We start from the raw sequence: 15388 nt of genomic DNA, 5'->3' as shown, positions 1-15388 counted from the left end.
GAGGGGCTGAGGACGTGCCAGTGCTGCTCCTGAGGGGCTGGGGCATCCTTGTGCCTGCACCAGCCCCAGGACGGGGAGAGCCAAAGGGGCACAGAGGCCCAGGGGTGCAGGGAAAGGAAAAGCAGGCACTTGGCTCTGGACCCCAAAAGCCTGCACGAGGACCTGGGGAGAGCTGGGGAAGGCTGGCTCAGGGCTTCCCACAAGAGGTGGGGTGGCACTTGGGAATTTGCAAGGAGGACAGGGAGGACTGGTAAGGAAAAAATAAACAGCTACCTACGTTAACAGGTTTCTCTGGGGCACAGGGAAAGCAAAGAAAATGAAAGGGGGCAGAAATATCACTTCCCTAGTGCCTTCTGGTTGTCCCCGGGCCAGTTTGCCCAGAACCCTGCCTCAGAGACAGGGCTGCCGTGGAGCTGAGTGGGAGCCCTGAGCTAGCAGCAGCCTGCAGCGAGGGCTGAAGCCACCAGCCCTGGAAGCGCAGGATCCCCAGCAGCTTGCTCTGTGAGCTGGCAGAAGTCCAGACGAAAACATCTCAGCTGTGTGTTTTCATACAGCGTTGTGGAGTTGTCAGACACACACAGAACTACGGGTGTTCAGAAAAATTCTTGACTGTCTTTACTGATAAATTCACTGCTATGGTCCTAGAGTAAAGAGGAGCCAAAAGCAATGGAAGCAATGGTAATTTATTTAAGTTACTTTTAAAGTAACTATATATATATATATATATTTATGCAGTTACAAGCAGTCCACACTCTCCCCATCGTCTCCCTATAGAGCACTCATGGACTGGGGAGTGCAGCTGTGCCATTCTTTTAATCTGGACCCCAAAGATCCCATACAGCATGTGATCAGTTGACAGGGAGCTGTGCTTTAACAAGGCGGGAGAGCAATACTATGTGACTCCAGAGGTAAATTGCATTGGGAAAAACCTACTCTGCTGCACATGAGCATGAAAAGAGCAGAAGACCTACAAAGTGCATTGAAGACTGAGGCTCAAATCTAGCTTCTATAAATTAAGGTGCCAACAAAAAGCGTAATGCTTAGTATGTATTTGTGAGGAGCGCATTGACAATCAGTTACCGTGGCTCAGCTGCTGCACAGGAACTGGTTAAGCCAAAATAACTTCACTGTGAGCTTTTGCAGCCTGCCAGGACATAAATGAAGTGGGTCGCTTTTTGTGTGAGCAGTTGGTTCCCAGCTGCCATCTCGCCTTATCCAGGGCGGGGGAGATGTGGTGGGGAACCACTGCGAATGCCGCCTGTTGCTTCCAGGACTGCTCATGCAGCTACAGGTTGTTTGAGGAGGGCTTGAGATGCATGTTGGCCAGAAGTGTGCAGTATGAGTTCGGTTTTCGCTGCGCCTTGGTTTTCTTCTGCCAGCTCAGTGCCAGATGCTGTGACCACTGCTGGTGCTGCAGTAATGTCCTGAGCACCTGAGAGCACCTAAGGCAGGCTCCTGAGCTCTTGGTTTCACCCAGTCCTCCAACTCACAGCTGAAGCAGGGCTTCACGTCAGTGGCACTAACGTGCAAGCTGGGAAGCAGCTTCCCCTTCTAATTTCAAGCAGAGTGGCCAAAACTTTATGGGATGGGTGAAAGGGAGCGTGTCCCATATCGAGCCACTGAGACATGGACCCGCAGAGCGCTTTGGTCCCAGTCAGTCGCAGAAGCACCACCAGCTACACAAACTGGGGCCGAACCCGAGCCTCTCGGACACCAGGTTTTTTGCCACTGACATTAATAAACTAGGATTTTACCTTCGGTTAAAAAAAGGAAATCAGACAAAAAGGTTAACTTATTCTCTCATCCAATTTAAGTTTTTGAATTTTCCTGTTGTGTTTTGGTATCTTTATATCTCACAGACAATTAATTAATTTTCATTAGTGGAGCCCTCCCTCTGAACTCCTCCTGTAGATAGTTAGTTACTACTTAATGGCTTTTTTATTCTTTCTTACCATGTTAATCTATTCCAACTTGGTAACGTTTCAGGGCTATTAACATTTTTACTGTACATTAGGAAAAATAATGTCACAACTGTAATAATATTTTCTCCACTTCTGACAGATATTTGGTACTGGCACTTGGCACTTAGTTTCTCATAGCTGATTTTTTTTTTTTAATTGCATTTGCGACTTTAGCTTATTGTAACAATTTAAGATCCATGGCACAAAAAGCTGACCACTAACTATTAACATCAACTTGAAACTCTCACGTGCATTCAAGATGGAAAACAAGAAGGTGAAACTGCAGTTATATAGGGATGCTAATAGAAAACATAGTTTATCTTTTTTTTTTTTTCTGGTAATAGCTCAGACACATTCTATAAATTTCAGAGACTTGCTGCATGCTCCTTGCTGTAGTCTTGCAACGGAAAACAGCTGCAAGAGCCCAGGAGAACCCACTGGTTATTTTGGTTTTACATTCTTTGTGTCGCTGCAACAAAAAGGACGACCAAACCACTCCACCAAATGCCTATGAAGTAAAGGAACAACATATGGTGATTCTTTATTTGAATCAGACGTTTTAAAGAGGCTACACGGAATGCAGTTTGGCATCTAAATTGAGCCCACCTCTTATTAAATGGCCACTACATTGTGTTTGAATGCTATGGCCATTCTAAGATTTATATATATTTTTAATTGCTATTGTTCTGTAGTCGTTAGAAGAATGAGGCCCATAGAAAGGGAGTAGTAAGTAAAGCTGGCAAGTGGGCAGAAAATAATGTCAGTGGATTTGGAAAATGTCAGTATTTCTGGACTTCAAAGTGTGGGTTCAGCTGGGCTGGGCAAGTCTTGACTCTATTGTCCCTGGTCTCTATATTGAGTTACAGGATTCTGCTGCAGATACAAATTTCAAAACAGAATTAATGAAGTGGATGCATGGGAACGCTAGCTTGACAATATTAGCTTGCTGATACTTTTTAAGTCTGGGGGAGGGAATGGAAGCATCTTCAGGGTCTGACCCCACCAATGCTAAAACAAATGAGGAAAGAAAAATGTCTGTTTTCCAGGTTAATTTCTGGTCAGCCATTCTGCTTTAAAAGTTTAGCATCATTTCTATTTTAAAACCTGACAACTGTGTAGTCGCTCAGATAAACTCAATGCAATTAATGAAGTTGAAAGCCCTGAAGTTGAAAGCCCTCTCCTATCAGTGTGTGTAAATGAAAGTAAGTTTCCACAAGGATTACTGTACATAGGTCTGTTTGAGGTGATATAGACTAACATTTTGTATTATCCTGAGCTTTTAGCTTTAAGATCTCTACTTGAAATGCTCATTTCAGCCAAGAGGGCCTTAAAAGATCCATCCAAAGCAAAATATATTCTCTGCCTTACCACGCCACACTTCAGCGAAACAGCCCTGACCAAGCTTCTGTTCCAGAAATAATGAATCACGTGCAACTTCCCATGCATCTTTAGCCAATCCAACAGTTTGTGGGGTATTATTCGTAGCAATCACAGTTAAGTTAAAACACAAACCATCAGCTTTCTCTATAGGAGAGGAAATTAATAAAAAAAACACACTTATAATCCAAAATTATGCATGCATTGAGAAAGATGGAAGGTGACTTGTGTTTCAGTGCTGCATTAAAGTTCATTTGCAAACACTGATTTTTGGATACTGAAGGTAAAGACGTTTTTATTAGCTTGTAGAAAAAGGCTCACTGGTATAATTAACAGATTGCTATATGAGCTGTGATTTATTATTAAAATGGTGGTAATTTGTCATAATTGAAGCCTTCCAAGGAAACATGGAATTTCAGTTTTCTTTTGCCATCAATTACACTAAAAGTTGAAGACTGAATTAAATAATTTCAGGGTTAAAGACGTGATTCCAAAGGTATTTCTCCTAACAATTTGAGATTTGTTCTTTTTTTCCTGGGGGTCATGATGTCCTCCATTTTCACCTTCCATCTTGCAATCCCCACACAGAGAGCTATTTTAGAATAATTATTTTGCTCCATACCCATCCATACTTCCCCAAACTGCCCATTTCCCAGTCTCTTGATCAACTGTAGGGATTCTCGTGGAATTTCCCAGACATCTTTGGTTTTGACAGACAGATCAGTAAGCCTTGGCATTCCTTTATGACAGGGGACTACTAAGCGGCAGCAAAGACCTGCAGCTCTCTCTGATGGAGCCAGAAGTGAAGCCAACAGCAAAGAAGAGGAAAGAAAAAAAAGTGTGACATGAAACAAAAACAGTAAGCATAAAAACAATGCTACTCACAACAGCTGTTAGTTGCATACCACAAAGCATCCTGGAAGATTAGAAATTGAACACTGAAACATATTCATCTGAGACAGAACAGGAAATATTTTAGTTTCTGCTTCCACAGCCTGCAATTGAAGGTGACCATCAATGGTTTCTCTTGTGGACTCAGGATTTCCCTTCTCCCACAAAGCTGCATTAAGATAACTGCGTAAGTAACTGGTATAGTATAGTAAAGTATAACTTTTTAATAATCGTCAGTACTTTACAAGCTGACTTGTTCCTGAACTAAGTAAAAGAAACATAGAGAAGATTCAGTTTTTCTGAGAATTACAGTGATGAAAATTAGGCAGAGTTTTTACATTTTTTTTTAATGTAACCTCTGAAAGGGTATTTTTTATACCCTATTCTGTGAAAATTTATTTTTCTGGGTATCCTCAAGAAGTCTTTTTATTGCATTCTTTATAAAACAGACCTTTATTAGTATATTAAGTCAGTCCTGCATCATCTGGGGCAGATTCATTACACTTATCTCTTGCAAAGCTTCACAGAAGACTGAACTGTGACAAAAGTCACAAAATATTTTGGCCAGAGTAAAACCAATGATTTATATATATATAAATAAATAAATACACGTACATATTGTTGTGTAATGTACTATGCAGCACGAAGTAGACTATGATATAAAGCTTGAAGAGCAGCTTGTATCTTAAAACAGGTGCAGCAGAGCAGGACAAGGTGGGGAACTGCTACTGTATTTCAGATTCAAATACAATCCTTAAGCTCCTGAGCAAGATTTTTTTCTGGGAAGGTGAAACGTTTCTTTCAGCATCACAGGGTGGAAAAGCACCAAAGTTCCTGCAACACCACACTCTACCTCCTCAGCACAGCTGTTATGAGGTGGTGGGTAAGTCCCCAGAGACACCCTGATGTGAACCTTGTGCTTCCTGTAGCAAGACAGCCAAGTCCACAAAACAGGGGAGGATGAGCTGGTCAGTTGGCACATCTTATCCCAAGATAACTCCAATGGGAACATCAGGGTGGGGACTACTCTAAATACGGACAGTATCTGGAAAGCTTCTTTATTAGCTTGGATAAATGGAGAGAACCAGAGGTTTTCAAGACCTCCTTGTCTTTAATTGAAACAACAACAAACAACTTGGCATGCTGGTGCTCCAGTAAGCCTGGGCTGCACGCACCAGAACAATACTTATTCTTGAAAGACTTGCTGTTAGGGAATGGCAAATGGTGCTCCAACTCCAAGCGCGCTGTTACTGGACTTCAGCCTGATGTCTCAATATTTTTGGCCTGGAAATCTCATCTATGAAAGCAAGTAATTTTCCTATCCAGGTAGGAAGGGGCTGGGATAAGTCTGGATAACAGGGGTACTTGGCAATGTGATGGGAGTGCAGGGATACCTGGGCTGTGTCTGTGCAAAGCTACACTTGGTACTTCCAACTCCTGACCCAGAACTGGATAGCGATGGGATGAAGGCTGGAGGCACTGCAGTGGTTCTTCAGGAACCACGCTGATCTTAACAGAGCCATTTGGGCATCACTGTGCTCTTTCTAAAATTAGGTCTAGGCAGTCACAAACCTATCTCTCTGAATCCTGAGTGCTGAGCAGGTAGTTAGAGGCAGTGTTTATGTTTTGAGTCAGCTGGGGCTGGGCATAGGTTACCTGGGCATGAGAGATTGCAGGTGAATTCTCTGTGGGATGGGTCTGCACCATCATGCTCTCCTGAGCTACCCTGCCTGGATCTCACCGATCGTGTCTCTGTGTGGCAAGGAAATGACTTTTTCCATATTTGTCCAGAGACAAATGTGTCTCTGCATCTGTGCATGGGAAATATGCGACCCAAATATTTTGACCACAGATAACTAAAAGTTGACGTACACCAGTTGGTATAGGGAGTTTGAAAATTATCATGCTTAGATGTGAGTTTCTATATATTATTTAGCTTAGTTTAATGCAGAGTCACCAGAAACAGCTAGAAATTCTCCCAGGCAGCATACACCCACGAGAAACTGGGCGGAGAAGACAGCCAGATGTCTAGTATGAATAGCATAAGAATACAGCAGACAGAATACAAAGAATACAGAAAAAAACACCCCACAAAGAAGTTGATTTCCCAGTAAAATTTATGAAAAGTTTTTGAGCAGTGAGCATTTGGGGTCACTTGTTAATATTATGAAAAGCTAAAGTAAAGAAAAAATAAAAAGAGTAATTTAAAATTCAAACTTCAGCTTTGAAAATGCCCATGCTGAGAAGCATGGCAATCTTCTACATAAAAACCAGTGGTCTTATGCAGAGGTCTGTTTTTTTTTTTTAGTTGTAGCTATTGTATACCAATCCCCAATGACAGCAGGATGCACTTTTGGGTTGAATAGTTCATGTTACATTTTAATCACAGGAATTTAGAAAAAAAAAAAAAAAAGAGCTTGGTGGGTGGACACAGTGTGCATAAAGAAACACCCGCCTTGCTGTATTTATTTTTAAAATTAGACCAATTAAAATTGAAATGTTAATACTCTGCACAATGAACACAAACTCAATGGGAAAAAATGAGTCAGGTAATATATGCGAACCTTTTGGTCACTGCTTTAAGTGACTGAATTCCACAATGCAATTCCCTATTTGCTTTATTAGGAATACTGTGCTGCAAAAGGTACGTATTAGCACTCGCTTATGCAGAGGGAATTCAGATGTGCTAGTCAAATTGAGTAATTCTGTTTGCTTAGAAAAGGGAGAGCAGGCAAAGCCTTTCCCTCGGTAGAGTGCTAGCTTTTAAAAGCTCAGCCACTGTATGCTGTGAACAGCACTCAAAGCCATTTGTAACTGTAATGGGAAAGGGATAATGGAAGATGCATTACAACAAGCAAGAGACATAGCTCAAATGACTCTTTAGGGCATCTTACACATCCGTCAGCTCAGCAGTAAACACTTGCTTTAAAGTACTTAAGAGTGCTACGTATTATCTGAAAAGTTACCTGAATAGTGCTGAACCAGCTGCTGGAGAGTTTCAAATTGTGCCCGAGTTGTGATATAATATCCACCATTGTCAAGTTTGCGAATCTTATAATGTTTGACATGATCTCCTTTCATATCATCCCAGTCACGAATAGACAGGGAATAGGCACCTGTTCCAAGAAAAGGAGAAAGAAAAAATTGCAAGTAGCGTTTAGACACAATTTTCATTTGCTGGTCATTTGTTATAAAGTGAAATAGAAATTGCTTCAAAAATACCTATTGTATCTTGAAAATAGTAAGAGAATCTAGCACATTAAAAGAGGTATCACAGAAATTTTAGTGTTCATACCGTGTGCCTTTCATACTTTTCTAGAAAGAAATCAGGATGTCTATGTAAATGAAAACTCGCATTTTAACATGTAGTGCTTCAGGTTATTAAATTGACTTTTCCCATTTTATGTGCCAGGTCACACTGCAATAACTCTACTTTAGGTAAATGCCAGTGGGTGGTAAATGTCAAGATTTTCACAGGGAGCACTGGAAATAATGACTTTATATACAGGTAGTGTTGTCACCTAGATGGACCCCAAGCTACTTTACAAAGACTGAGCAACTGAATTAGCATACTTTGTACGTCACAGTCCTGGGAAGGTTGTACTCTGCTAACACTACGCACCACAAGACCTGCAAGAATTGCGCATTTCACTTCACAGATCCATGCTGGAACTTTAGAGCTTACTGATGGGATTCAGATGCCCAAACACAGGGGTTAGGGGCCATGTGAGATGCCTCAAGACATCCTGCTTGGCAGCAGTTTTCCCACAGGCTGGGCCACCAACATGGGGACCTGCACATTCAGGTGTCTTAATTTGAAGCACAGCCTATTCTAGATGAAGTGACACCAATCTGTTGGTTCTCTATAGATTCAAAGGTGAAGCCATATTTTGCAGCGCAATGCAGTTTTATGAGCAAAAACATGGCCATCTCAAAGGCAGTCGAGTCATGTCTTCACTCAGGGCTCAGACGGATGTTGTGTTTACCCAAAGGTAATTCAGGCATTAGAAGAAAAATACGAAGATAACTGGCAGCTGCAGAGATGTCAGGAAGGTCCTCCTGGAGTCCAGGCTGCTTGCACTGGTAACCATTTCAGCTAACAACAGGGAAGGAAAACCACCAGCAGACAGTTTTGGATAGTCTGAAAGAATGTTTCCTACAGTCTGACGGCACTGACTGCTGATGATCCAAATCACAGTACTTTTCAACACACACGACAGATTCACATCCTCCAGCTGAATGAAATAGTTTAAAAAACCTCACAGTTACGTGGCTGAGATTCTTGATATAAAATGTCCTTCTTGAATGTCTCCCCAGGAGGATGTTTTATGGAACTCTAAAATTTATTTGACTGTGTTATAGTGCAACAGGTCACACTGGTAAATGGCTCACCACTGAGTGGAGCAGCAGGGGAGAACAAAACTTCTCCACCCTGACTCCCTGACACCAAGGACTTCTCAAATTCCCTGTTGTTTATCCTCTAAATAGGAGGAAAAGAGCCAGCACTTACACACATGATTCTGTTTTATGTGAATGGCAGACACCCTCAGAGAAGTGACAGGGTTTTTATTTCTAAGCGTAGAAAAATACTGCTTGTTTAGGTTATTTTTTCTGAGGAGATTCTCCCGCTAAGTAAGGACATCTCTCTAAGCCAGGAGTTCAAAGCTTTTGGGGGATTTGAAAGCTAATTTTGTGCATGCCTTGTACCAGCACTGCTGGTTGTACGCTGCCTGCCTACTTTCAAATTTTTCCAGGCAGGGTTTTCCACCTCTGCATTTGTGAGTTTTGATCCACAAACACAGCAGCAGCTGTATTTTCTTTAGTCACACTCCCTGCCTATCTGGTCACTATTGCAGATTCTTTAGGAAAATGTAAACAATCTCTGGCTCCAGGTCTGCAATCAGATCTGTGTGGGTGGCCCTTCGTGGACCCCCGATGACCTCAGATCAAGTTGCAGGACTGGAGCTTTAGTTCAAACCTGGACAAAAACAAGAACCAAGATGGATTTTATTATTCATTTATTTAGGCTGTTGGTTATTTAGACTACTCATTATTATCCGCTGATAGATTGAAATATAAAAGAGACCCATAATAAAAATTTGGGTAGAAATATGACATTACAATATATCATTCTAATGAATTTTTTAAAAAACGAACCTAAAACCAGACAGCATTGGAGGGTGGAGATTGAAACCAGGTGAAGGATTATCCAGACAAGAGCTGATGAAGTACCTGGGTAGTGAGGCACTGAAAGAAATGAAAAGCCAGCTCTGACTGATTTATTTTGAAAGTAAGGAGAGAAGGCGACCATGATCAAGGGAGGTTAAATTCATGCTGAAGTCATCCATGATGATACTTTTAACATGATCTTGATTAATTTTATTATTGTTATTATTTAAAGCAGATGGAACAATTCTAGGTCACCAAACAATTCCTGCCTCAAGCCCAAGATGACGAGCTGGGGCAAGGCACTTTGAGAAGGCTTAGTGGAGAACGGACCATGCAGTCCTCCCAGCTGATTTTTTCCTTTCCCATGAACAAGAAACTCCCTTTTTTGTCTTCTGAGAACATATTTACACACCACAAAGATGAGAAGGGACACAGGCATTTTTGACAAAAAACATGCATGTTCTGTTTTTGCCAGTGGCTGTGATGCAAACTCAGCCTGAAGATGCAGAAAGCCTTAAGCCTTAATGCTTGCTGCTATTCAGCTTGCTGCTATAAACCCCATGGATTTATGGATGATGGATGGATTGCTCCATTTTCCCCAATTACAAGAAGCTCTAGTAAGAAACCTGACTTACTTAGCTACATAAACAGTCCAGCAAAACATATCCCCTATCACTGTGTAAAGAAGGTCAGAACAGACTAAACTGATAACAGGGTTTAGGGAAACAATGATGTGTTTGCTTTTAGGATCCAAGCATGCTTGTATTACAGTTCTTAAACTTGGCACAGAGTGGAATGAAGCCTTCCTGCTTCTCACATACACAATAACTTCTGGAGAAAATGGACAGGTGGAGTCTATTTGCAGAAAAAGAGCAAGTTTGGGCATATCTTGGTCCTGGTGAGAGTGCCTCACTGAAAGATAAGGGAGGATGAAGCTGTGGGGTGGCAAGATGGGGAAATCAGCTGTCTGAAAAAACAGCACTTTGAGGCTGACTTTGCATCATTAATGGTCCTCCAAGGTCAGCACAGTGAAGGAGGATTCCGGTGACTGCAGTAGGCAAAATTCTAAAACTGACAAATTCAGGAGGCAGAATGCAGCACCTGAAGATAGCTCAGACAGAGAGAAGGGAGAAGTGGTGCTTCTTTAAGTCCTTATTCCAGCCACGACTCCAACCACTTCGCATGCTAACACGAGCTGACAGAGTGTACTCTGATCAAAGCACTGACAACTCAGTGCGTTAATTACATGAACCATCATTAGACTTCAGAACTTAATTCTAGTGAATTATGCTTCCCAAAGCTATTGTTTCAGATTGCTGGTTAGTTGAGAAATGGCCAAGTTTGTTTTCAGTTAGTTGCATGTTTTCTCCTCAACAGCTGTATGAGTTAGAAAGATCTTTCCATACATATGAAGCTTTGAAGAAGATGTTGACAGGCCTCACGAACTAAATGTAGAAGCAATGATAGCACCCACCAGGAAAACTGGAATGCCTCCAATATTTTTACAGGGGAGGAGGAGAATACATCCTTCCACTTGATTTCAACAGAATGTATACAGTTGAATACTTTCTGAATATATTCATTATAAATATTTTAAAGTTTTCTCATTGTTAGTCTATGAATTTAAAACTATTTTTCCCCAGGGATCCAGCATTTCAGAGAGGAAAGACAAAAAAACAAACCAACCCTAACCTTCCCAAAATCAGCACCTTCCTCCCCGACAAACATCATCTTACATCTTGTGCCCACGAAGATTCAGAGTTTCTGCTTGTTCTGAGGGAAGCAATAGTTTTCCCCAAGCTACACTGCTGATTCCCAGCACCTATTCCCAGTAAGCCTCCAGCTCTGCCTCTGGCAGCCCCACAGTGCTGTTCTGAGAGGCCTGTCTCCACCCAGCTCCACCGCAGTGGTGGTAACCTCAACACATTCAGAGAGACACTACAATGTTCAGAGTGTGGCAGCAGAGCAGAGCACGCTGCTTGAGCACGACTTGAACTGCAGATGCCATGGGCTGAGCTTGGCACGGGTTGCACTTGGGTTGTTCTCTGCTACAAGCACTCACTCCATAACTCAGGGTGTTCCATCGAATTCCCTAGCACACATACATGCAACATGACACTTTTCTCTGCCTTCATAGCACTGAAAACAGTATTTTACAAACTTAGTGTGATTTTTTCTCACGTCTTCTCATTTGTAGTCAGGAAAGCATTGGCCAGCATACCTTTGGTAGTTTCACTTTCCCGGATCAGGAAGGTACCTCTTGGGTTTCCAAACGACAACAGCTGCCTCTCGGCATCTTTTCGGCCAAGTTTGCCAAAGTACCACCTTAAGGAAACATCAGAAATAGTAAGAAAAATGCTATCTATATAGGATTACTAGGTAGTGTCACAGAGCTCAGACATGGTAGACAATTTGTGGAAACTATGGTTACCCAAGTATATTCAACCACTATAGTCATACTACGTCTCTTTTGTTGTGGCATGGAAGTGATGTGACAGATCTGTGAAGTAGATGTTGTGTGTTTTGTACTGTAACCTGTGCATTAAACCTATAATCAGTAGACACTGAGAACACTTGTTTGGTGTCTCACAGCAAAGGCCAGATTTGGACAAACAGTAAGCAAGACTTGGAGGGGGAAGGAGTAGGCAAGAAAGAAGGCAGAAAAATGCACTGCTGCTGAAAAGCAGCGTTTTTGTAGATATTTCTATAAACTATGTATTTGACTTACACAGTGGCAGATTTGTATTCAACATTTTTTGCTCAAGCACAGCTACAAAACCTCAGTAGAAGGACCAGATGCAACCACTTTACTGCAGTTCTACAAGGCCTTTATAATTTCAGTACCTTTTTCTTTCCGGCAGCAATTAATATATATTTTTTTGATTTCACAAGCAATCAAGACAGAGCCATTCCAGATGATGTCTGTATCCTTCTAACTGAGTTATCAGAAAAATGACAATGCAAAATGTAAACTCAGGTACAAACTGCAGTAGCTCAGCAGTAGAGTCCATGGCCTTTTGCAGAGCTGATTCAGAAAATGTACAGATCCTCACAAGCCATGCTTTGTGGCACTGCCATGCTCTACCTGCTCAGATACATAAGCTACTCCGACGTAACTTTGACACTGGAAATAACATGGATACACACACCACTCTGTTCTTTGCATAGATATGTCCTCATTATGCGTCCTGTTCTATGCTTTGTAGGCATGGGTAGGTATACGTTGATCCAATGTGCCCTGTTTCTGAGACGGTTTGCACACTAATTGACTCCAAACATTTTTGCAAATTGTTTCAGGAAACGCAAGGGCGTCTTTTGCTTAAAGCTTGAAATTAGCTGACACTCGAATAAAGGAAGCAGACCAGTGTTCCTTTAGGTTTTCTTCCTATGTTTTGACATTGAAAAAGCACTGAGCTTGTGCTCCTTTTGTTACTAATTACCTAATTATTTATCAGTGCAGTCAAGAACTGAAATAAAAATAATGTAAGCCATTTGAAAAATCACTGCAATCAATCAAAACAAACTCCTCAAATCTTCTTCTAATACAGCACTAATGGGTCTTCACAGTGAAAAGAAAACATACTCCTCTGCTTGGATGGAATCGACTGGAGCCACATAATTACTGGGAATGTAACCAGTTTCGCCTGTTGTCAAGGACCGGGCCTCCCACCAGTCTCCTTCCCTGCAGAAAAAGAGGTGAGGAAAAGTGAGAGAGAGACACAGCTGTACAGACAGTGCTCTTACTGCTAACAGCACCTGCAACGTGTGTGGTAGGAATTCACAGCAGCTCCTCTCTGTGTCATGGGTGTACTTCTGAGAAAGCTGTTTTCATCTCAGCCACGATAATCTACATATTTCTTTGCATCTGTTATTACTTCAGTAATTATTAGGAACGTAGCCTTCCAAATGCAGCATAATGGCATAAACAGGCGTAACAACCCAGTGAAATCAGGTTTGGTTACGGCTGAATTTGGACTGGAATATTGAAAACTGTCTCCATAGCAATTATTCTAATACAGACCCTTGAGAGAGCTTATAGGAGAATGGCAAATTGAACACACTCAGATCCACTGCTAATTTTAACACAACATTCAAACTTCCATGAGCATAATCCATCTGAAACCCCAAGACAATAAAAAGCCACCTATCAACACAGAGTTTTAGGTTGCCCTTAAGGATCACACTTTGTCCTCTAGGTTACCTCTTCTGGCCACCTGGAGGAGAGATCTTAAATAGCAGAAGACTTTGCTGCATTTTTAAATACTTAAAAAAAAAAATCTACAATATTTAAATATGAAAAAAGAAACACATTTTTCTACAATATTTACATACGGAGGAGTCCATGCAGGACCACCTTATGGCAGTGCTCCACAGGCTCAGCATTGATTTTTGTCATACACGTGTACAGTGGGCCATGGTGTCGTCCTTCAGACAGTGCGTGTTGCTGCACAACTCGCAGCTTTAACAGACATTTATTAGGATGCAATTATTTGGGATTTAGCAATTTGTATTTAGTTCTCAGTACCAAATTCCCTGATTTGTAACTCCTACTGCTCCTAACAAGCATTCTTTTTTTCTACCTCTGGACTGCTTAGAAAATTCTTGGTTTCCCTCTTTGAAAAAAAAAAAAAAAAGAAAAGAAAAGGAAAGAAAAAGATTTGTTCACTAAATTAAACACTATTATCAAACGTGGCCAGAAAATTCTGCCTCTTCAATAAGCAATCAGTTAAAGAAAGTACATTGTCTGGACTGTTGCAAACAGCCAGGAAAGGCTGTGTGAGGGTGAGCTCTTTTATTTTAAGTTTTCAGCTCCACTTTCTATTACAGCTTGAAAGAATACAGAAAGCAACTAGGAAACAGCTGTGATGAATAAAAAACAAATAAATGTTTCCAATCCTACAGCTCAACAACTGAAGAACAACTAGCTTTTCTAGATGCTGGCAGCTGTCACTATTTTAATACACATTGCATGTGTATTAGTATGTCAGGCAAATGACCCTGTTTATGTCCCTAACTTTACCAGCAGCAGTGCTAACACTAGCCCCATATGCTGCTGCAGATGATTTCTGAGAGATTGTGCCATACTGTGGTTCATAAATAGTCCAGCTTCTTTACGGCTGTCATGAACAGCCAGCAGAATTGTAGCAGAATCACTAGTTCCCATTTATTCTCCTTACTGCGCAGACAGTCCACTAGATGGAGGTATCTCATCGCACCTAGGGAGGGAAAAAAGACGTGCCCTAGATTTTAACATCAGGAAAAAAAAAAAACTGCTTTGAGAGAGAAGCCTGAATCTCTCAAACCACTGCCAGAAAGGAGGAGGAATACAGCAGACACCCACCTGAAGAACCTAAGTTAGGAGGAGGCTAGTCAGTGCAGCTAGCCAAGGTATGCAGGAGCGGCCGTGGGGATGGTGGGGTGTTTCTGAGCTCTGAAGTCTGCTCTGAACCTCCCTAGAAATGGACCACTTCTGACATCAAACGGCAGGGATGCCCTCAGTGTGCCATTTCAGGTGGTGCTGACCTGAATTTTTCACCCAAAGTGCAAATCAAATTTCATTCATTCAGAGTTAAGAAAAACCTGACCCTCTCAAAAAATTCCCGAAAAACTCATCTAGTGCACTTTTGTACTTCCTTGTTCCGAGCAGCAGTGGCAAACTCTAAAAAATGGTCTGCTTTCATGTCATTTCTGATATATGTGGAGAGATGAAACATCCTCACAGAAAAACTGCTCCCTGGAGATTCCCAGCCTGGCTGTCAGTACTCCAGGAGCGTGGTTAGGTCCAGTGTTTATAAGCAGAGCTGGCTGCAATGGGAAGTGAGCATCTATAATCCTACAAGAGTTAGTGAATGATTGTCTTTTCTTTCTTTCTTTCTTTCTTTCTTTCTTTCTTTCTTTCTTTCTTTCTTTCTTTCTTTCTTTCTTTCTTTCTTTCTTTCTTTCTTTCTTTCTTTCTTTCTTTCTTTCTTTCTTTCTTTCTTTCTTTCTTT

At 41.5% G+C, this 15388-nt stretch overlaps 1 protein-coding gene across 8 annotated transcripts in view; it reads right to left on the bottom strand.

Moving 5' to 3' along the window:
* The window catches only part of FYN (FYN proto-oncogene, Src family tyrosine kinase), a 132315-nt gene that overhangs the window by 20395 nt on the left and 96532 nt on the right, over positions 1 to 15388 (bottom strand). For 6 of the 8 annotated variants that reach the window (XM_035320245.1, XM_035320246.1, XM_035320241.1 and 3 more), the window contains 4 exons: positions 12982 to 13080; positions 11620 to 11723; positions 7196 to 7345; positions 3961 to 4125 (listed from right to left, as the gene is read on the bottom strand). In XM_035320245.1, the coding sequence (XP_035176136.1) occupies positions 3961 to 4125; positions 7196 to 7345; positions 11620 to 11723; positions 12982 to 13080 (518 nt within the window). Of the gene's footprint in view, positions 1 to 3329; positions 3486 to 3960; positions 4126 to 7195; positions 7346 to 11619; positions 11724 to 12981; positions 13081 to 15388 lie in introns of all 8 variants that reach the window. The other 2 variants (XM_035320248.1, XM_035320249.1) reach the window with 2 other exon arrangements.

Source organism: Oxyura jamaicensis, chromosome 3, assembly GCF_011077185.1.
Source record: "Oxyura jamaicensis isolate SHBP4307 breed ruddy duck chromosome 3, BPBGC_Ojam_1.0, whole genome shotgun sequence".
Classification (NCBI taxonomy): domain Eukaryota; kingdom Metazoa; phylum Chordata; class Aves; order Anseriformes; family Anatidae; genus Oxyura; species Oxyura jamaicensis.
The sequence above is the reverse complement of the archived record's forward strand: the minus strand, read 5'-3'. Positions and strand labels throughout refer to the sequence as shown.